General features: G+C 40.6%; 1 protein-coding gene across 5 annotated transcripts in view; it reads left to right on the top strand.

Moving 5' to 3' along the window:
* Positions 1-22219, top strand: part of CLCN3 (chloride voltage-gated channel 3) — an 83299-nt gene that overhangs the window by 45236 nt on the left and 15844 nt on the right. For 4 of the 5 annotated variants that reach the window (XM_060301359.1, XM_030845222.2, XM_030845225.2 and 1 more), the window contains 8 exons: positions 6041-6198; positions 11757-11856; positions 13158-13345; positions 14331-14453; positions 15617-15823; positions 17925-18005; positions 18937-19482; positions 21686-21872. In XM_060301359.1, the coding sequence (XP_060157342.1) occupies positions 6041-6198; positions 11757-11856; positions 13158-13345; positions 14331-14453; positions 15617-15823; positions 17925-18005; positions 18937-19482; positions 21686-21872 (1590 nt within the window). Of the gene's footprint in view, positions 1-6040; positions 6199-11756; positions 11857-13157; positions 13346-14330; positions 14454-15616; positions 15824-17924; positions 18006-18936; positions 19483-21685; positions 21873-22219 lie in introns of those variants that run through there. The other variant, XM_060301360.1, reaches the window with a different exon arrangement.

Genomic DNA, 22219 nt, shown 5'->3' with positions numbered 1-22219 from the left:
GTGTTCATGCACCTATAACAAGAGTTTTCACTGAGGCAAAGAGAGGCCTTGTCGGGGAAGTGCGGCCTCACCCCTTTATTTCATCCTGTCGACCTCTTTGTCTTCTGGACAGAGAACAGCTTTAGGAAAGTCATGTTATAATTTCCTAATTAGCCAACCCTTAAAATAATATTTTAGGAAAGAAAGAGAGATGTGCTTAACATATGAGAGAACTTTAAAATTTATTATTTATTTATTTATTGTGGCCTCACTGGATCTTCATTGCAGGACGTGGGCTCTTCGTTGCGGCGTGCAGGCTCAGTAGTTGTGGCATGTGGGATCTTAGTTCCCTGAGCAGGGATCGAACCCAGGCCCCCTGCATTGGGAGCGCGGAGTTTTAAAATTTTTTTTAATAAATTATTTTATTTAGTTTTGGCTGCATTGGGTTTTCGCTGCTGCGCATGGGCTTTCTCTAGTTGCCTCGAGTGGGGGCTACTCTTTGTTGTGGTGCACAGGCTTCTCATTGCAGTGGCTTCTCTTGTTGCGGAGCACGGGCTGTAGGCACCTGGGCTTCAGTACTTGTGGCACGTGGGCTCAGTAGTTGTGGCTCGCGGGCTCTAGAGCACAGGCTCAGTAGTTGTGGCGCACAGGCTTAGCTGCTCTGCGGCATGTGGGATCCTCCAGGAGCAGGGGTCGAACCCGTGTCCCCTGCATTGGCAGGCGGATTCTCAACCACTGCACCACCAGGGAAGTCCGGGAGCACGGAGTCTTAACTGCTGGACCACCAGGGAAGTCCCACATATGAGAGAACTTTAATTTGTGCTTGTGGCATTACCTGCAAGGTATGTGCTACATTCATGCATAAGGTGAAGTGGAGAGGGGAAGCTGGATAACTTACACAGTTGCTTCTAAGAATTTTATTAACACACAAATATAATTTATTTGTGTTCATCTCATTTTATCATATGTAAGTTAAACTTTAAACGAATCTAGGTTGCAGTGAACTATACACAAAGAAATGATAATTAGGAACATTTAAAAACCATTGTTATTGTTAGGAAACATAATACCTTTAAAATTACTCGTACTGTGGGATATATAGGCATTTCTGTGATCCTGTTAGAAATGAATGTTCCCTACCCAGTTTAGAATAGGACAGAAAGTCTTTCCTTTTCTCCTTCTATGTACTATTCAGATTTCCACGTTTGGCAGAACAAACTATAAAAGAAAATGCATGTAACGATGTCACACACATACTAACGTAAAAGTGTGAATCTTTTTTTTTTAATAGCTGATTCTTGAATTTTATTTAGCAATAGTAAAGCAGACTTTAAAAAAAAATAAATTTATTTATTTATTTATTTTTGACTGCGTTGGGTCTTCTTTGCTGCGTGCGGGCTTTCTCTAGTTGCGGCGAGCAGGGGCTACTCTTCGTTGTGATGCGTGGGCTTCTCATTGCAGTGGCTTCTCTTGTTGCGGAGCACGGGCTCTAGGCGTGCGGGCTGCAGTAGTTGTGGCATGTGGGCTCAGTAGTTGTGGCTCGTGGGTTCTAGAGCACAGGCTCTGTAGTTGTGGCGCACGGGCTTAGTTGCTCCGCGGCATGTGGGATCCTCCCGGACCAGGGCTCGAACCTGTGTCCCCTGCATTGGCAAGCGGATTCTTAACCCCTGCGCCACCAGAGAAGTCCAAAGCAGACTTTAAACATAAAAAATATGTTAATTGATTTTGCATTCAATATGGTATATCTTTCATTTGTTAATAATAACCCAGTAAGAAACAGGATGAAAGGAGAGAGGTTAAAGCCAGATTGAAATGTCTGCGTTTTGGGACTTCCCTGGTGGTCCAGTGTTTAAGATTCCGTGCTTCCACTGCAAGGGGCATGGGTTCTATCCCTGGTGGGGGAACTAAGAACCCGCATGCCACGTGGCACAGCCAAAAAAAGAAAAAAAAAGAAATGTCTGCCTTTTTCTTCCGGGAGATTCCTTTTAATTATATTTATCAGAGCCAGAGAAATATTGTAATCAACTAGCAAAAAGGTGTTATTTTACTTTCATAGCAAAATCCATCTTGGTTACTTTCTAAGCCGATTTGATAGCAAGAGTCACAAGAAGGACTCAAACCTCTTTTCGGAATAATTTAGAGGCGAAACAGTGAATCTCTGTTTCTTTGGGCTCCTCCAAAACCAAGACCAATCAGCATTTCTCCCATACTCCGCTTTTTTCAAACAGCATTGCTGTGTCAGGTAGAAGCAAATAGGCATGAGAGGACAGAGTGACTTCAAATAGTCTGCTGGGGACACAAACTGCTCTGGCTAATTCCTATCCTAAAATGTGCAGTGGCGGCCCCAGAAATTCCAAGGGACACACATAAAAGTCCCAAAACATAGATCATTGGTGCACAGGGTCCTCTGGTTTAAAAAGTTGAATACTTTATATCTGACTTTCAGGACTTTTGAATTACTGTGTAGTTATGTAAGTTAGATGTCAGGGTAGTTTCTCCAGACTAATGATTTGAAAGTCACTGAGGCAAGACACAGGGCTTCTGTGGATGTGTGTGTGGTGCTGCCTCCGACATTAGGCATAGTGGTCTCTCCCCGCCCCTCCCTAGCTCAGAAGCCTGTTGGAGGGATACAATCTGTGTTTGCTTAGTACCCGCATGGTGCAGACGGTTGGGAATTCTCATCCTGGGGCTGGTGACATATTGTGTGCATGCTTGTTAGATGCTATAGAAATTTTGCTTTTGATTTTTCATAGAAGATAATAATAAAGATCAGTACTTCATGTCTCTTCAACTCTACCCACATAAGGGCAAATAGGGGAAAAGTTTCAAGTTTGCAAAATATATCACAGTAGACTTAAAAAATTTTTTTCTTTTAATTTCAGACTTAGAGATGTTGAAAAATAGTGCAGAGAATCCCATATACCCTTCACCCAGGTTCCTGAAATGTTAACATTTTACCACATTTGTTCATCCTGTGTCTTGTTCTCTTGCTGTTATATCTACTGTTTTTTGTGTAATACATAATCTATATGGCCATTTATATGTATGTGGTGCATATAATTACCACGTAATTTTTTCCTGAACTCTATAAGGGTAAGATGCAGACGTGATACGCTTTAACCTCTAAATACTTCAGTGTGTATTTCCTTATGGAAGGATATATAGCTTATGTATAGCTAAGTACAGTTTTCAAACTCAGAAAATTGACATTGATACAGTACTGTAATTAGAGCTACAGGCTGTTTTCAGATATGCTGCTTGTTGCCCTGTGTCCTTTAATACAGAAGCGCAAACATGTCTGTCCCAGACCTGCTGTGCTCGTCCAGCGCACATGTCATGTTCTGTGGCTGTCTCTTTGGTCTCCTTTAATCTAGAGGCGCTCCTCAGTCATGCTTTGTCTTTCGTGACTTTGACATTGTTGAAGAATGCAAACCATTTATCTTGCAGAATTTCCCTCAGCTTGGATTTGTAGTGCTGATTATGCGTTTTGGGCAGAGCCCCCCAGAAATCTTCCTAAATGGTATAGAGGCTTTGGTGCTTCCCTCCAAAATCCATCCTCACAGTGACCAATTTTAGTATTATCGTACAGAAAGCGGAGTCAGATTTCTGAAATTCATCAAGATATTATACATGCTCTTATTATTTTTACTCTCCTGTCGCTTTTTCTTAAGAAAAGTTGTGGCCTTTCAGTTAGCTTTCACAAAGTGGAAATTAGTAAGTAAAGTCAGGATAGAGGGAGGAAGAAAGAGCTAGTGTGTATGTAAAGGCTGAAGAGGAAGGTTTAGAGCAGATGTTTTATGTAAGCAAGCATGGGCCATTGCAGGACTTGGGCCTTTAAACCCTCAGCCAAAACGGTGAATTATTTATTCCCGGAGGGCTTCTGCCAAAACACTGAAATCAGTACACTCCTCTCCTTTTAGCAGTTTTACACCTTTCCAAGGCAAGCACAAATGTATTAACTGGGGAGGTAAGAGAGAACTCTGTTCTATCTGGTAGAAGTAAAGAGACATTAAGTTTATTAGCACAATATTAAGTACTTATTACATTGTTTGAAATACTAACCCTTTTTGTGTTAATGCTTGTTCCTAATACTGCCTCTTTGAATGATCAAGAAACAGAGCTTGCAACCCACAGTGACGTCCGTTTGGTTTCTGTCTGAACAGTAACAAAATGAGTCCCTGTCTTGGCATGGTGGCTGTGTGTGTCTCTCCCTCCCACCGCCCCACTGCTTCAAGACCCCCTCCTGCTCTAAACTAGGCGTTGTTTATAGCGAGGGGGAAGTTCAGATGCTGGCTTTGCCACGTGATCCTTTGGTGAATGACTTAACATTTATGATAGTTTCTTTGTAAACGAAAGAGAACAAGTCAGTTCAAACCATCAGACTGCAAGAGTGGTCTGGAAATTTCGCTCCATTCCTTAAAAGCCACAGAATAAAATAAACTGCTTTCTTGGGTTTCTTTTTATAGTGTTTGTTTAAACATTAGTATAGTGCCACTCCTTATATTCTGTATCAGTTAGTACATTTTATTAAAATGATACACTTTTACATGATTATTTTTGGCATAAAATCTATATTACTGCTACATAATTTGAAGATGTAATCTGTAATCACTTATGCTAAGATCACCTGTTTGAAATTATGTACCAGCTTTTCTAAATTTTTAGGGCTTTAGAAAAATTCCAAATGCTTCTTTGCTTATACGTCTTTGTTATAAGGTATAACAAAATGATATATAACATATATCATTTAGATGCTTAATATTTGAAGATGAGTTGTCCAAAGTGACTTAGCTGTCTAAGGCTAGCATCTGGGCCTTTTGGTAGCAGTTTGTTGCTCTTTTCACTTATCTAATTGTTAGATCCATTAGGATTCCTTTATTCTCAGTCCCGTTCACATCCCTATTAATAGTGTGTGTGTTTATTTAGAAAAGTAATTTCCATTGATATTGATAGGTATACTTATATACCTACAAGGGTTATGCAGACAAAGTTCCTTCTCTGCTTTTTCTAACAAATCTACTTGTCAGAGGTAACCATTATTAACATGTTGTTTCATATCTCTTCATACTGTTTTCTCTGTATTTAAATATACATGTAAGCGTAACTTTTAAACCAAAATAAATTTTACTAAATGACTTTCAAATTAAACATGCTGATCTGCACTTGAAAATAGGGTCAGCGGTCAGATCTCGCTCTTCACCTGTAAATAAACTATTATTGAAACACAGCCATATTCATTCATTTATATATTGTCTATGCCTTCTTTTGTGCTACCGTGGCAAAGTTGAGTAGTTCTGACTATACGGCCTCCAAAGCCTAAAAGATATACTCTCTGGCTCTTTTGCTGACCCCTCTTTTAGATCATAAGCATCTGGCATTTGTTTTTGCCTACTTTCTGGAGCACTAGTAAGATGTTCTCCCCACACTGTGCATGATTTATGGACTTGTACAAGGATAAGTGCAGGAAGAATTCCTAGATATATGGCCGCTGGGTTGGAGATTGTCTGTGTAGCTTTGCCTGCCCAAAGAGATTATACAAGTTTATACTGAAACTAATGCTTTTGTGGCAGGACCTCTTTTCCCCATAACTTTGCCAACTCAGTGCGTTAGCCAGCTTTTTTAATCTTTACCAATCTGATAGAGGAAAATGCTATTTTAGGTTTTATCTGCATTTATTTTTCTGTGTTAGATTGAACTTCTTTTCAAATTTAATAGCCAGTTTTTATTTTTTGTGAATTGTCTTTGTCTCCTTCCTTGTACCTTCAAGTCTGTTACATAGTGGACACTTGTCAAGTATTTATTTAACTCTAATGAGGGAACCAGCTTGATGACAAAGCTAGTTTAGGGGATCGTGTGTGAGTTGGAAAGGACATGTCATAGTCTTTTTGCCTATTTCCAAGTCTCAGATGAATTTTTCTAATGCTTTCCTGCCTCTGTTTTAGTGTAATTATTTCGAGTGATAACTATTTCTTTATGAATCCCTAATGAACTGCTGAGGAGGCAGCATAGTTCACCATTGTGTCTCACAGAACACACTCATTGTCCCCTTTTTGCTTTGTAGGAACTCATTACACAATGACAAACGGAGGCAGCATCAGCAGTTCCACCCACCTGCTGGACCTTCTGGATGAACCCATCCCCGGTGTGGGTACCTATGACGATTTCCACACCATTGATTGGGTGCGGGAGAGATGTAAAGACAGGGAAAGGCATAGACGGGTGAGTGTTTTCAGTAATCTTTAAAATGACAGTGCACAATCAGATCATTTACTAATATGTGATCTTGACCTGCCAAAATATGTTATACATTAAAAGTACATTCAAGTAAATTCCTACATTTTATAAGTAATATGTTTTTTCTCTATGTAATTTTTTAAACGTTTATTTATATCCCATGTCTTTCTGGAAAGGATTTGAAGTAGCTTAAAATCAAAGAAGTATAGTAAGACAAAGCAGGAAGGAAAGGGAAAACGCGGCATGTGAATTGAGGGAGGATGAAGCCAAGTTCAAGATGTAGCAGTCAGCATGATATCTGACTTTGAGCAGCACAGCAGCTACGGCAAAAGAGGAGACGTATTACATAATTTCAGTTGTTGGAAAAAGAAGCAGCTTACTGGGGAGATAGTTTCCCGGGGTTTTGCTGTTTTCTTTTATCTCCTTTCTTGGTTTTACATTTTGAGATGTTTCTCAAATTGAGTCCAGTATAGGGCATATTGAACGTTGTAATGAATCACTAATCAAAAAAAGAATGGCTTTTGCTAAAAACTACAACTTATGTTAACTTTTTTGTTGTCAATTGTGCCTTACTGATACAGTGTAATCCAAAAATAATTTTAAAAGAGAAAAAAAAAATCTCTTGAAAATAAAATTCCAAATTCTAAAAGGCCCTTTGCAAATTTGAGCTCTGAAAGTTACTTGTAAATGAAATAATGGCTTGTACAAATTAGGTATTACCTTTCATAATAATGTATATATGTGTATTAAACCTAAAGTTGGACTTAGATTATATTGTTTATGAAAAGTACTGCTTCTGAGATTAATCAGTCAATATTTACCTTTTCTGGGAACATTATAAATGGAGTGTAACTGAAAATAAGAGGTAATACCATATTAGATACTAAAACTGAGAAATTTCAAAAATATTAATTCATTTAAAAATAACAATAACAAACCCATTACATGTTAACATAAAAAACCATATTTTTATGAAAAATAACTATTTTCCAAAATAAAAAATATTTAATGAGAGAGTGACATTGTATTACATCTTTATAAATCATTCATTGTTGTCTGGTTTACTGAAAACTGCTGGTTTCTCATATCTGCTGCTGCAATCTGTTGTGCTATGTTTTGATTGAAGTACGTGAAGAAAATCCAGCCTCACACAGATGTGTAGTTGGAAAAGCCAGGAGTATTTTAATAACCTTTTCAGATCATTGTGGATATTCTTTGATACTGCATGACAGTGACAGTGACAAGTGGTAGTTTCTTAAAGGTTAGATGCACTGTGTAATCTGAAACTGTATCAATGAACTTTTTGTCTCCTATTACATTAAAATCTCTTGGTTCCTGTTGAACTTTGAATGGATGATTTTGTAATATTATGCCATGATCCTTTGAAAAATAGTAAAAAAAAAAAATAAGAAAGAAAGAGAAAAATAGTGAATCATTGATTCATGCAGTTCTTTCAATAGTTGACACTTTCATTACACCATATCATTATACAATATCAAAAAAGGCACATTTGTTAATATCAACCCTGATCTCCTCAGAAACGTCTTTAAGGACTGGGATCTGTCATTCTTATAGTGATGGCTACAAGTTTTCTAACATTCATTTTTACTTGAAAGCTCAAATTCTATCATTGGAAACAAATACACATTTTACTTGAAATGACAGGCTTACTTGGTTCATTTTTGAGAAAAATACCTGTCAAATTTCCAAGTCTGAAAAACCATGGCTTGGTGGTTTTCTTTCAAGTAATATGGGTGTTCCATGGAAGTGGTTTGTTTTGCAGCTCAAGTAGATCGCACAGGTGCTTTTCCTCAAGGCCTCGCCTCTGGCTTCAGTGTGCGTCGGAAGTGCTGTGTGTATACTTCAGTCATCACACGCAATGTTAGGAAGCCTCAGTAGACTGGGCGCAATACTTTTTACTGCTTCCTCAAAGACATTTCAAAGTGAAAATGGCACTTAACTTACCTTTTAGCTCTAAGTGGCAGTGAAGAATGTGATGACTGCCAGGGTGTTTGGATGCCACCGCCTTGACTCTGCTGAGGACCCAGCAGTTATGTTATCGCTTTTGCGTTGTCAGTGAAAGCATCAACATGGTGAAAAAGGCACATCGTGTTTTAATATTACTATGAAAATAGCTTTGACCATGAAGACCCCTGAGAAAAGGTCTCAGGGACACACAGGGTGTCTGGGCCACACCATGAGAACCACTGTTTTTTGTTTTTTTTTTTTAAATTTTTTTCTAATTTTAATTTTTATTTTTGGCTGTGCTGGGTCTTTGTTGCTGCACGCAGGCTTTTTCTAGTTGCGGTGAGCGGGGGCTACTCTTCGTTGAGGTGCGTGGGCTTCTCATTGCGGTGGCTTCTCTTGTTGCGGAGCATGGGCTCTAGGTGCTCAGGCTTCAGTAGTTGCAGCACATGGGCTCAGTAGTCATGGCTCGTAGGCTCTAGAGCACAGGCTCAGTAGTTGTGGTGCACGGGCTTAGTTGCTCCGCGGCACGTGGGATCTTCCCTGGCCAGGGCTCGAACCCATGTCCCTTGCATTGGCAGGTGGATTCTTAACTACTGCACCACCAGGGAAGCCCCCGAGAACCACTGTTTTAATCCAGTGTGCCTAAATCACACACACTATAAATTCCATACCTTGTGTGATTGTTAGGTAAACACAGTTATACTTGGAATTATATTACTTTACAGAGTCACTGACATATTCAGGGAGGGTTTAAGTGTGTTCTCAAGTGAGGGGTAGGAAAGGGTCCATAGATACCGTGTTTATAAAATTATAGAGAAAACTGAAACTAAAACCACAACACATCCCTTTTTTTCTCTGGTTATGAAAGTAGTCCATGGTCCTTGAAAACATTTCAAATAATATAACAGTAAGTGAAGTAGTCAGTGAGTGTCCTAGCTATTCACATCAATCATCTCTTTCTAAGTAAGTCAAATATCATTTTCAGTGCTTTAATATATGCTTATATAAGCATAAAACTCTGTTAAAGCTGGAAAGTTCTACACGTAGATGTTCTTACTGTTGTTCTTAAAGCATCAAATTAAAAAAAAAGAAAAGTTTCTATATTAGTGCGTATAGCTATCTGATTCCTTTTTCCCCTAAACTTTTAATTATCCTTGTAGCCCTCCTACCCCAGCTTATTTTTATTTTTTTGCGGTACACGGGCCTCTGACTGTTGTGGCCACTCCCGTTGCGGAGCACAGGCTCCGGACGCGCAGGCTCAGTGGCCACGGCTCATGGTCTCAGCCGCTCTGCAGCATGTGGGATCTTCCCGGACGGGAGCACGAACCCGTGTCCCCTGCATCGGCAGGCGGACTCTCAACCACTGCGCCACTAGGGAAGCTGCCCCCTCCCCCGGCTTATTTTGAAGCAAATTCAGCATTATATCATTTCAAATATTTATGTCAGTATTTCGCAGGATGGTAGCAATCTAATTCTCATTCCGTTTTTATTTATTAGCTTGACTTTTTCTATAAAGAGAACCTTCCCACACCAGTTACCTGGATTCCCTCAAGTTCAGGTTGTTCAGAGAAGGGAGGAGGTTTGACACCTCATGGCTCCCTAGCATCCTCAGAGTTGACCAGTGAGGTTTTGGTTTGCTTGTTTGGTTGCTGTTTCTGTATCTTCATGGGTCTAAACATATTTGATGTGCTTTAATCATCACAATTATTATCCTTATTGATGCCCATGTTATTCCATTTCTGACCAGTGGCAGCTTATTTAGGTTGGTGTGTGAGTCCTTTGGCCCGTGCTTAGTAGACTTTGATGTATTCTGGGAAGACAAGATAATCCTGGCTCATGTTACACGTTTCCTGCACCGAACCTGGACCTCTCCAAGGAGCTCTGGTTCCTTTGAAGGAAAATGGTACACAGGCATCCTGAGCGCTGGAGGCTCTTACTGCTTGCAGGCTGGCCATTGTTTCTAGCCTCTTAAGTTTAGAGGAACCTTCTAATTTAAATTAAATGCTGTAGGGCTTTCATTTGACTTGTAGTCCTTAAACCTGTATCTCCTTTCAGCCAAGCCCAGAATCTCAGCGTCACATGCATTGATTCTCCTCACAACACACACAGCAGATGTGTTATTTCAGAATAACGCTACCAACACTCTCGCCAGCAATATGCTTACTGAAGAGTTTTAGTGTTTTCTTTTTTTGCGATACTTTTTGTCCTTAGTGTTTAACCCACTAGGGTTACACATACAAATTACTTTCTTTTATAGTCCCTGCGCTTCCCAACTTATTGCCTTCCTCCTCTTACAGGTAATGATTCACACTTTCAATGTTATGTTTTGTCCCTTTATTTTTTAAAATGCAAGCATATATATTTATTTATTTTTCTTAGATAAATGGTAGCATCCTATACACACTTATACCTTGCTTTTCTCCCCCAAATGACACTGCATTTATCTCATTCTTTTTTAATGGCTACAGAGTTTTTCATGACATAGATGTACTGCAGTTTATTTAACCAGTACTATATTGATGAACATTTAGATGATTTTCAAATGTTTACTTAATGTTATATCTCATTAAACATTACAGTTATTCTTACTTAGAGGAAGAAGCAACATGAGGTTTATTGTTTTTGAAAGGAATGACCTACCTTCAATTCTAAAGAATGGTTAATATCTGTGATTGGTTGCTTATAACATAGAAGGAATAAAATTGCCGCATTCAGTTTAGAACTTACTGAGTCTTTTGAATGGAGCCTTGTGGCTTGAAATAGAGCAAATGTTTGAAATAGGCCAGATCATTGAATTCCGGCTGTAGCCCTCCCGTGGGATGAAGGAGCACTGAAGTCCTGGCCCGAGAATGTGGCTTTGTAAAGCAGCCGTGGTAGTAGGACAGAAGAGGTTTGGGCAAGTTAGGGATCGTTTCTTGGGAAGAGAGGAGAGACTTGCCCTCTTGTGTCTTAGAGTGAGATCTGGAAGTCCAATCTGTTGCCGTCCCGCGACTCTTAGCCCCTGCTCTGTATTGGTAGAGGACGTCTCTGCCTTCCACAGTGACGGGGCCCTTCCCCTGGGAGTGGAGTGCTCCTTTCTCGCATATTACGGGCCTACACCTTTTGGCAGCCCCTTGATTCACGTGACTGCTTTGTACTGCATTTATGGGCATAGTACTGTTACTCACTGACCTTACCTTTTAAAGACCATTATGTTCCACTTAACTGCTAGAAGCAGAGAACGAGCAGGGAATGGCAGACATTTCAAGCTATAATGTCTTATTTCTGTTAATATAAAAGGTGTATACCAGCTAAGATTGATTCAGTTTAACACAGTCTGTGTCAGACTTTATGTGGTTTGTGGACCCCTTTGCTCTCATCCTGTGGTTCTTGTTAAAAATACAGATTTCTGGGTAAATGCTTGTCATCTGGGTCGCAGGTGTCTGACCTCCTGATTCTGCCCCAAACTCACTTATCCCATTATTTAGTTTAGAAAGTATTGTTCCATGTATAGTAACTGAGAAAATTGTTAGATTCTAGAACTCTGGCTTCTGCTCGTAGTTTGAAAAATGAAGCATAAACATTTCTAATTTCAGATCAACAGCAAAAAGAAAGAATCAGCATGGGAAATGACAAAAAGTTTGTATGATGCGTGGTCAGGATGGCTAGTAGTAACACTAACAGGATTGGCATCAGGTAAAGAAAATTTTTAATGTAACCCTTTTTTGGTTAACAGGATAATAAACAGTTCTCCCCTCCTTCTTGCAGTTGTTTTTCAGGTACTTTTCGATTTTTAGAAGCATTTGTTTCTTTCCTTCCAAAAAATCTTCTTAAATATAAGACTAGGAGGCAGGAGGCGCAGAGTTCTAGCCTTGGCTCTGCCAGCGTACGTGTCTATCCAGTTGGCGTGACCTTTCTCGCTCTGTTTCCTTATCTGTAAAACACATGGTTTGGACCAGATGATCAGTGAAGTATATTTTAATGTTAACATCACAGTAAATAGCTAATATTTATTGAGTGCTTCCTGTGTGTCATACACTGTTCCAAAAGCTTTACGTGTGTGTAAACCTCATGGCAGGCCTATTGTCTGAGTCTTAACAGCCGAGGGGACTAAGCACAGAGAGCTTAAGCGAGTTGACCGAGGTCATGTAGCTAGAGAGTCGGCAGGGCACAGCCAGAGCCCACACTTAAGCTCCGTGTGGGCTGCACCGCGCCCAGAGGCTCTCTGGGTGAGACTTTAATAGCAGTTGAAGATGTGAAAACAAACACGAAGGGCTGTTTTACTGACTTTCAGCTTCCACTGTGGAAGATTCTGTCCCCAAGAACACAAGGGAAAGTTAAAATTTGTGTAGAGAGTAGAGGCAGTCTGATACCCCTTATTGGCTGGCCACTGTTTATGTGACCCATTGATCTTTTTATATGAGAAGGACCTAGATTTTGACCATAAATTTGTGTATTCTCTGTACTCTGTCAGTAAGATGATCTTGGTATATTTGATTTTCTGTTAAAAGAAAAAAAGAAACAAACCTGATAGTCTGTCACAGTAATTCATTAATGCCATGAGTTTCACTAATTCTAACGAATATTCCATTTTAATGAGCTTGAGATCCTTTGTAAATCTATGGATTAGGTTTCAGATTAAAAGACACCAGTAAAAACTATGACTTCACAACCTGAGATGAGCCCCTCCTGCCAGGTGGTTGTCTTTGGAAGATTCCGACACATTTTAAAAATCACAGTGAATTTTAATGATGTAAGTAGTTTTAATTTCAAGCAAAGAATAACAGTTTTATTTTAAAGAATAGCTATTTACACTTTTTAAAAAGTAATAGAAACTTATTTCTAATACGATTTGAAATCTTAAATTTGTGTAGTATTCTCTTTATGACCCTTTATTTGTAGGGAGTCCCCAGCTTTCCTTGACCCTTTTAACCTGATAGTTCTGGGCTCCCCAGAAATGGACTGCCTGTTTTCACCACCTCCAACATTTTTTCCAGGGGCATTGGCTGGTTTAATAGACATCGCCGCCGACTGGATGACTGACCTCAAAGAGGGCATCTGCCTTAGTGCACTGTGGTACAACCATGAACAGTGTTGCTGGGGGTCTAATGAAACCACATTTGAGGAGAGGGATAAATGTCCACAGTGGAAAACCTGGGCGGAATTAATCATAGGGCAAGCGGAGGTGAGTCTTGCTTTGTCTCAAAGTGAATTAATAATTGATACCGTGAAATGAGTCTCCAATTCATTTAATTATAGAATTAATCCCATGTTAGATGACTGCAGCTGCATTAAAGGAAAATAAAGAAAGAAATGTAATAGGATAGAATGGAAAATATGAGAATACGTTGCCGTGAGTAAAATGTAGGTACTGTTTCAAGAGGCTCTTCTATTAACTGCATAGCCACATACAAATCTGCTGGATTATGACGTAAAATGTATTTCTTATTGTAGAAAAGAAGTGCAGTAGGAGCTGTGTAACCACAAAGTGCCTATTAACATAGTACATCACAATGGTTTGGGAAGTATGAATTATGAAAAATGTTAGTGAAAATAAGCCTTCTAACTGGAGAGATCTTGCAAAAATGCCGAGATTTTTCTTTGTGGCATGACAGTTTTTAAATGAGTATTTTACTATTGTTGATGTTCTATAAAGAACATTTCAGAAGTTAGAATATTATATTTTATATATATATACATGGTTACATGGTAAGATATGGATATGTTTTTTAAATTTTGTCATAGCTGAATTTTAGCACTAAAAATAATATATCTGCTGGTGAGATGGGCAGTATGCTGTTTCTCACTTAATCTTCAGGAGAATCGCAGCAAAATGAAATCTGAGTGTGAAGGTAGTTTTGTCTTCACCAACTGTTTCCAAAAAGTGGTTTGTGGGTTGGCGGAGATTGAAGTGCAGCCGAGATTCTTGGCAACAAGACTTTGAGGATCAGGATGAAGCTAGGAAAAATATTAAATAGATGGTCTCCTTGGTACGTATACAAATATGTTTTTAGACTCTACTTAAATATTTCGTTCATGTAAAGCTTTTATTATTGTGGCAGTAAACCAGGAGCCTTCTACAAGTTTTACCCAAGCTGCTTAGGTGGCAAGCACTTGAATTAGTGACGCCCGTAAATTAGGTTCATGCTATTGAACTGTTTGTTTCTTAGGGTCCTGGTTCGTACATCATGAACTACATAATGTACATCTTCTGGGCCTTGAGTTTCGCCTTTCTTGCCGTTTCCCTGGTGAAGGTGTTTGCTCCGTATGCCTGTGGCTCTGGGATTCCAGAGGTAAGCCATGCAGTGTTTAGTGTCATCAACATTTTGCAGTTGTGATACTTATCTTTTTGCCTGTAGGGGGGAAAAGTAGTGGTTTTTCTGGGGAAGTGGTTTGTCTGTAATATGAAAAAGAAAATTTTTTAAATGTCAGCTGATAGTAGACATCGTTGAAAGAAATTCTTCCCCATACTCATTTCATTGTTTGCTGTGGAGGTTGATTTTTTTTCCTCACCACTAATTTCGCACATGACTAAACGAATATCAGCCCTGAGCTAAACATCAAGAACCTGGAAAGTATCTTGCAGCCTCAAGTTCTTTGGTGACTTAGCTGATGTTTTGCTCATATGAACTGGATTTGATTACGTTCATTTTCTTTTTATAACTGTCTTTTAATTAGATAAGTTAATAATCCTTGAATTTGGCAGTTAACATTTATAACCCTTTTGTACTTTAAAATAAATATTTGATCATAGTGGGTCCATAGTACAGACTTCTGGGTTTTATTTTTTATCAACAGTGACTTAAAGAAGAATATACTTAGGATTGAACATGATGTGAACTTATTTCTTTTCTTTTCCCTTTTTATTTTTCTGTCTCAAATAAGTTACTAGCTCTTTCTAGTGCATTGCTTTTAAAAACAATTTTAGTGATTTTAAAGCTGTATTAATTAAGAATATCTTTAATAAGGAGCAATGCTGTGTAGTATTCAGCAGTTGCCACTCATCCTTCTTAATATATAGGAAAATATTACACATGACTACAGTACTCGGAGAAGGCACGATATCTTTAAAGGCAAGATATCTTTATTTCTGACACAGAATGTCTGAAATGTTTCTAAATTTATTATATGTCTGTAACAGAAATATCCCACTTTACCATTTGCTGGTTATGTAATTATACCCCTTGCATTGAAATCTGTTGCCCCTTAACATGGCCTGGTATTTTAGTTTTGTTCATGAGATAGGGTTGCCTTCTATCCTTGCTGGGGAAGAGAATTAGAATACGTTACAGATTTATTACATAGAGCGTAACAGTTCAAGCTTTCAGAAGATGAATTGTGAATCTTTCCATTGTCCATCAAAATTTGCAGGGTGAGTAAAACAAGAGAGTAATCTATTAGTTAAGGTCTCACGTTTCTTACAGGAAATTAAGCTGCCTTGGTCTTTCCTTTGTAGATTAAAACTATTTTGAGTGGATTCATCATCAGAGGCTACTTGGGAAAATGGACTTTAATGATTAAAACCATCACATTAGTACTGGCTGTGGCATCAGGTTTGAGTTTAGGGAAAGAAGGGCCCTTGGTACACGTTGCCTGTTGCTGTGGAAATATCTTTTCCTACCTCTTTCCCAAGTACAGCACAAATGAAGCCAAGAAAAGAGAGGTAAGCGTCTTCTGTTGTTTATTTGACAGACGAACATCTGTTCCATAGACTTAATCAGTGAAGAATCTCCTAGTGTAAGGATCACATTGGATACATTCTGTATTCAGATTACAATTTTAATGTGTTCTGAATGATCTCCAGAATCTGTCTGGAGTCCATCCCCAGTGCGGCTCACTCCTGTATTTCAGGGAGGTTTAGATGGCCTGGTGTCGTTGGTTTCAGCTGCATTTCACAAAGATTTGCATTTGTTTTTGCTTTGCCTGACACCTCTCCTCCTCCGGAGTGTTTCCCAAATGTAACATTGTTTTACTCCTGTTTCTCCGGATCAGTGTTTCTCCTGGGGTGGGGCATCTCACCAGCTGTTTTCCTCTGGAGGAGGTTTCTGATGCCCAGTGGGAAAGGTGTGTCATCTCACAGAGCTCTCTGGCACCTTAGGGAAGCTCGAAGGGTCTTTAACCTCCTGAGGTTACATCAGAGATTCACGTTAAGGGGATACAGGACTTCGTCTTGCCTGAGATCTTCTAGGAGACCTTTAAACTTGATATATCATAGAGTTCCCCTGAGGTTTCTAGGTTGGTGTGGATATTTTCTAGAAGAAAAGTGGGCTCCTGGGACCTTCTTATTAGCTCTAGACTTTGGCAGCCCAGTCCCTTCCTGTTTCCCCAGTCTCAACTGCATTTGTCTACCCAGTGCAGTTCCTTTACTTGCTATTGTACCTTGACATTTGTGGAGTACGATTTTAATTTTTATTTATTCATTATAAGTACAAAAATTTATTTATTAGAAAATATTATAGAAATTAAATTCACCCAGATTTTAATGTGCACACTGTGAAGATTAGTAATGTTTATGACATTAACTTGATTCTGACACCTTGGCGCGTAAATGACTAGAGTTCACATTAGTTGAAAGCATTTAGGCTTCGTATTTTGGCCTTCTTCCCTTGACCACTTCCTTGACGTGTTTAAGTGATTCTTAGATATTTATGAAACAGACGAAAACATCTGTGACTTTTAAGTATGTGGGTGCTAGCTTGATTGTAAAATTCTATTATATTAAACAGAGAATCAGAGAATTCAGTTAAGTCTGTTGTCTGCAATCCTGTTGGTGGAAAAAAACACAAAATAGTAAGTTAGATTTGCTCTCCCTCCTCCCCCAAATAAGCAGTCTGCCTTCTAAAGCCGGGTACAATTTAATTAAAACAAGAATTTGTTCATTTTTAATTTACCAACTACTGACTGTGGAGCCTGACTATGGAGTTCGTGCTCTTAACACTTACAATTTAATTTTTATTATTTCAAATTTCTCTTTCAGAGATGTCAGAATTCACCATTTGAGGAAATGCTTTGGTAGCCTCAGATATTTACTGGAGTAAAGTAGTAAAAGGAATAAAGACTTAGAAAAGTACTTGATTACCAGTAGATGCCCAGTGACTTGATATGTGTGTTTGGCTTCGCCCTGGTGGGAGGTGGGCAGCGTTCAGTGGCCGCCTGGGGACTGGAGGGAGGACCGTGAGTGCTGTTTCTTCCTTGCTGTGACCTGTGCTGGGCGTGCGCCCTCGGGTGGCCATGGTTTGTACCCTCACCTGAGACTCCCAAGGGGGCAGTAGCGGACTCTTCAGAGGACTTAGGGAACTGAACCTGTAGGGAGCTCGTTAGGTTTTAAGTTCCCTGGACATTTCACTAGGATGTGGGCTAGAGTAATTATTAATGGTGCAGCAGTGAGCTCCAAAATGTGAAGAAATAATATCCTGTTTAAAAACAAACAAACAGCTGTCTCCACTGGTCTCTCCACTCGTGTCCTCAAGCACACATCTCGAAGGTTGTCTGTGGTCATTGCCTTTTCTTTACATCCTGCTTATTACATTGGTGTATCTCGCACAAATGTGTTTTGACTGGATATTGAATATGAGTGACCTTTCAATTAAAGCAGAAGAGAAGAAAAGCTTTTTAGAAGAAATGTTTGTCTTTGCTTGGAGAGAGGGAGACATGTGAGTTAAAGTTCAGAAGGGCATTTCAAAAATTTGAGTAACATGAAGAATTTGTGTTTGGTATATTTGGGTTTATAAGAACATGTGAAATAACCCACATCCTCTTTGTAGGTGCTATCAGCTGCCTCAGCTGCAGGTGTTTCTGTAGCTTTTGGTGCACCAATCGGAGGAGTTCTTTTCAGCCTGGAAGAGGTAGGTTAAAAACAACCACCACCAGCAATTAAAATTATGTTTAATTACCATTGCACGTGTATTTTGGCACACTTTTCAGTTTTATAGCTAGTGTAATAGATACAGAATTTGCTTTTAAGTTTTCAAATTTATTTTCATACTTATTTTTCACTCTTCCTTACATTAAAAAGTCATGAAAAGTAATATGTATGTTCTTTATTGAGAAAAGTCTTTCAAAATATTATTCATGTATAAAAGGTTAGTGATTATTTAAAATTTAACTTTGTTGAAGATAATTAAGGGTAAGCACAAATAGAAAATATTGGAAACCATCCTCCTTGGCTAAATTATAGCCTTGTTTTTATTTAAAGGTTTGTAATCAGTTTCTAAGTCATCTTTTTAAGTTTTTCTTGTGTGATTATTTCTGTGGCAGTTATTGATGTTTAAGGAAATAATCCTAGTCGCTTCAGTGGAATATTTTGTTTTTGTGGTCTCACTGGTGCTTAAGAGTTTTTACACATTTACACAAAAATGTGACTTAGAAATGTTTAAAATTTACTTTTCTCCCCCAGTTGTTTATGTCCTTCTTTTTGCTTTAATACCTAAGAGGGAAATTAAATACTTCTTTATGAACTGACAGGAGTTGGTGGTGGTACATTTATTCTTAACTACCATGATTGAATTGGCATTGAAGCTCATTTTAAAAATAACACAAGGCTAGGTATCTTAAATAATTAGTAGACATTTATAATCAGTTGATACTGTGAATTAGTAATGATGTGATAGCCAAAGTTACTAAATAGTGGTATTTTTCTTACCACGGTAAAATCCATTATATGTACATTCTAGCTGCAGCAAAATTTAGAGTGTTGCTATTTACCGTTCAAGTTATAACATATCAGAACTATCTTATAAAATTACAGCATTAATTTTTCTTTTCCTTTTTTTTTAGGTTAGCTATTATTTTCCTCTAAAAACTTTATGGAGATCATTTTTTGCTGCTTTAGTGGCTGCATTTGTTTTGAGATCCATCAATCCGTTTGGTAATAGCCGTCTGGTCCTTTTTTATGTGGAGTATCATACACCGTGGTACCTTTTTGAACTGTTTCCTTTTATTCTCCTCGGGGTATTTGGAGGGCTATGGGGAGCCTTCTTCATTAGGGCAAATATTGCCTGGTGCCGCCGACGCAAATCCACCAAGTTTGGAAAGTATCCTGTTCTCGAGGTCATCATTGTTGCAGCCATCACTGCCGTGGCAGCCTTCCCTAATCCCTACACGAGGCTCAACACCAGCGAACTGATTAAAGAGCTCTTCACAGACTGCGGCCCCCTGGAATCCTCTTCTCTCTGTGACTACAGAAATGACATGAACGCCAGTAAAATCGTTGATGACATTCCGGATCGTCCAGCAGGCCTTGGAGTATATTCAGCTATATGGCAGTTATGCTTGGCACTCATATTTAAAATCATAATGACCGTGTTCACTTTCGGTATCAAGGTAGGTGCTCCCGTGAGGTGATGTGTAAGTAGTCTTGGCGTGTTCAGCACTTGTGTGTGGAGTGAGAAGTGAAAGTTTTATCTGAAGATGGTTGCTTCGTAAATGTAGGCTGAAAAAGTTATCTTTTGGGTTCAATTTTTAGTAACGAAAAGAAGAGTTTTTTAGGAGATATTGTTGAGCATGGTATTTCTTGCTGGGTTAACAACTTACCCCAAACCCAGCAGCTTAAGAGAACCGCTTACTGTGCCCTCGATGTTGGGTCAGTAGCATGGGAAGGTCTCAGCTGGGCATATTGTGTTCGTGGTCAGTTCCACGGTTGTCATCAAGACACGGCTCGGCTGGTCATTTCAAAGCCATTCGTGTGTCAGGCATCTCAGAGCCATTCGTGTGTCAGGTACCTGGGCTGAGCAGGTTCAGACAGCTGGCCTCCTGCACTGCCTGTCTGTCTCTGGTTTTTCCCTCGTGGCGGCCTCAGGGTGGGTAGATTCCTCACATGGTGGCAGTTCAAGGTCCCCAGAGCATGGTTCCAAGAGGACTGTTTCTAACCTAGGCAAGGATGTCCTGCAGCACACCTCCTGTTAAGTCCTGTTTCTCTGTGCGGTCACAGAGGCCCCGGGTTCAGGGAGGGGACACACACTGTACCTCAGAGTGGGAAGGGGTGTCAGAGAATTGATCATCATGTTTTAAAACCATTTTTAGTAGCTTCCTGTTGCACTGCTGTGACAAATTACCACTAAATCACATACATTTATTACAGTTCTGGACTTCAGAAATCCAAATTGGATCTCCCTGGCCTAAACTGAAGGTGCAAACAGGGATTTACGGAGGTTCTGGGGGAGAGTCTGTCTTCTTGCCTTTTCCAGCCTCCACGTGCCTTGGTTCCTGGCCCCCTTCCTTCATCCTCAGAGCCACGGCTGGTCAAGTTTTTGCTTTATCTCAGCATTCTGAACTCTTCTAAAGCCTTCTTTCACATTTAAAAAGCCTTTGTGATTACTTCAGGCCCACCCATATCTTCGGGGTAATCTCCTGTTTTCAGGTCAGCTGATTAAACAACCTTGCGGCAGACGATTCCCAGGAATTAGGGTGTGGGTGTTTGTGGGGAGCCCTGGCTCTGCCTCCTGTATGGCTGTGGGATGTTGGCTGGAGAGGGCCCTGTGGGCTCAGAGCTCAGTCACTAGGCCTGGGGGCACCAGGCCTTTGCACCCGGGGTTTCAGGCAGCTAGGCCTTGTGCCCTGGGACATTGCTTCTTTTGAATCTATGAAAGTGAGAATAACATTCATCAGTTAGTCATTTGCCAGAGATGTAATTCTTAAGATCGTCAGTGATGTGTGTGGGAATCAGATGTCTGTCCTTCGGACCCTTGTTCTTTAAAGGCCGGCCCCTGCGGCTGATGCAGCTGCTACCATTCACTAGTGACACAGCACTGTGAGCCACGGGAGGACAGCTGCAGCTCAGCAGACTGCAGCGGCAGCAGCCTTTGAACCACCGTCTCTCTCTTCTGTTGTGCTCTGCCTTAGTCCGCTGGGCGTAAGGGTTAAGTGATAGAAAAGCCCTGAAGTTTCCCCTTTTTTCATGGTGAATCAAGTTAGAAGAGCCACTAAAGCCCCCACTTCTGCAGGGAGTTTGCTCTGTAAATCCAGCTTTCTCCCGCGGAAGCCAGAGGCAGCGGGCAGGCCGCCAGGGCCCACGTTGCCCTCCACTCTGGCTGAGGGCATACCTGGTGGGAGAGTGAAACGTCTGTTTTGATCCCTTCTACGTGCATATTCTTTTCATGACCTGACACAGTCGTCAACACGTGTTGCTCTGTGCTGGGCTCGTTTCGTGCCCGGCAGGTTGGAGCTGTTGGTCTTTTAATATTGGTTAAATAGTTGGTCTGTACTGTTCCTGGTTTCCTCACTAAATTGAATCAAGAAAACTGTGCGCCTTTTAATCATTTCACGTATGTGTGTATGTAAGGGACTGGCATGAAGAGACCCCTGAGCTAAAGGAGAAATAACTCTTGGGTCACCTTCTCTTTGGGCTGGGGAGTGTGGGTTGTTACTTTGTAACTGAGCTGGTGGGATTGTTGCCCTTACAGTTAGAACAAGGGTTTGCTGTAGTTCCCTTTGCACCAGGATTTTGCGTTGTGCCTCAAGGCTTAGACCGTAGGTCTGGAGCAGGCGCGCGGAGGACGTGCCTCACCGAGCGCTTGCCCCGTTGCAGGTCCCGTCCGGCTTGTTCATCCCCAGCATGGCCATCGGCGCGATCGCCGGCCGCATCGTGGGCATCGCAGTGGAGCAGCTGGCCTACTATCACCATGACTGGTTCATCTTCAAGGAGTGGTGTGAGGTCGGGGCCGACTGCATCACCCCCGGCCTTTACGCCATGGTCGGCGCGGCCGCGTGCTTAGGTAACGGGGCCCCGCGCGTGCGCGCGTGTGTCTGTGGCTGAGAGAGGAGCGGGGTGGGGGAGGAGGGCACGGCGAGGCACGCGGCCTGTGCGGCACTGGTTTTCGTCTCGCCAGCCCCTGCACACTTGTTAATGCAAAGCCGTAGGAGCAGTTAACATCTTTTTAATATCGCGTGATGCTGTAGGGCAGAAAACATCTCACTACAACAGAGGCTTGATTTGAATCCTGGCCAAGGAGGTGTTTGTTTTTTCGTTGTCGGGGTGCTTGCCTTACCTGCAGCCCCTCTAGCGTGGTTCCTGGGTTAGCACTCAGCAGAGCTTCGGGGTACCTTTACTCCGCCTCTGCAG

Source organism: Globicephala melas, chromosome 6, assembly GCF_963455315.2.
Source record: "Globicephala melas chromosome 6, mGloMel1.2, whole genome shotgun sequence".
NCBI classification, from domain to species: Eukaryota; Metazoa; Chordata; class Mammalia; order Artiodactyla; family Delphinidae; genus Globicephala; species Globicephala melas.
Note: the sequence above shows the minus strand (reverse complement) of the source record. Positions and strands in the feature narration are given on the sequence as shown.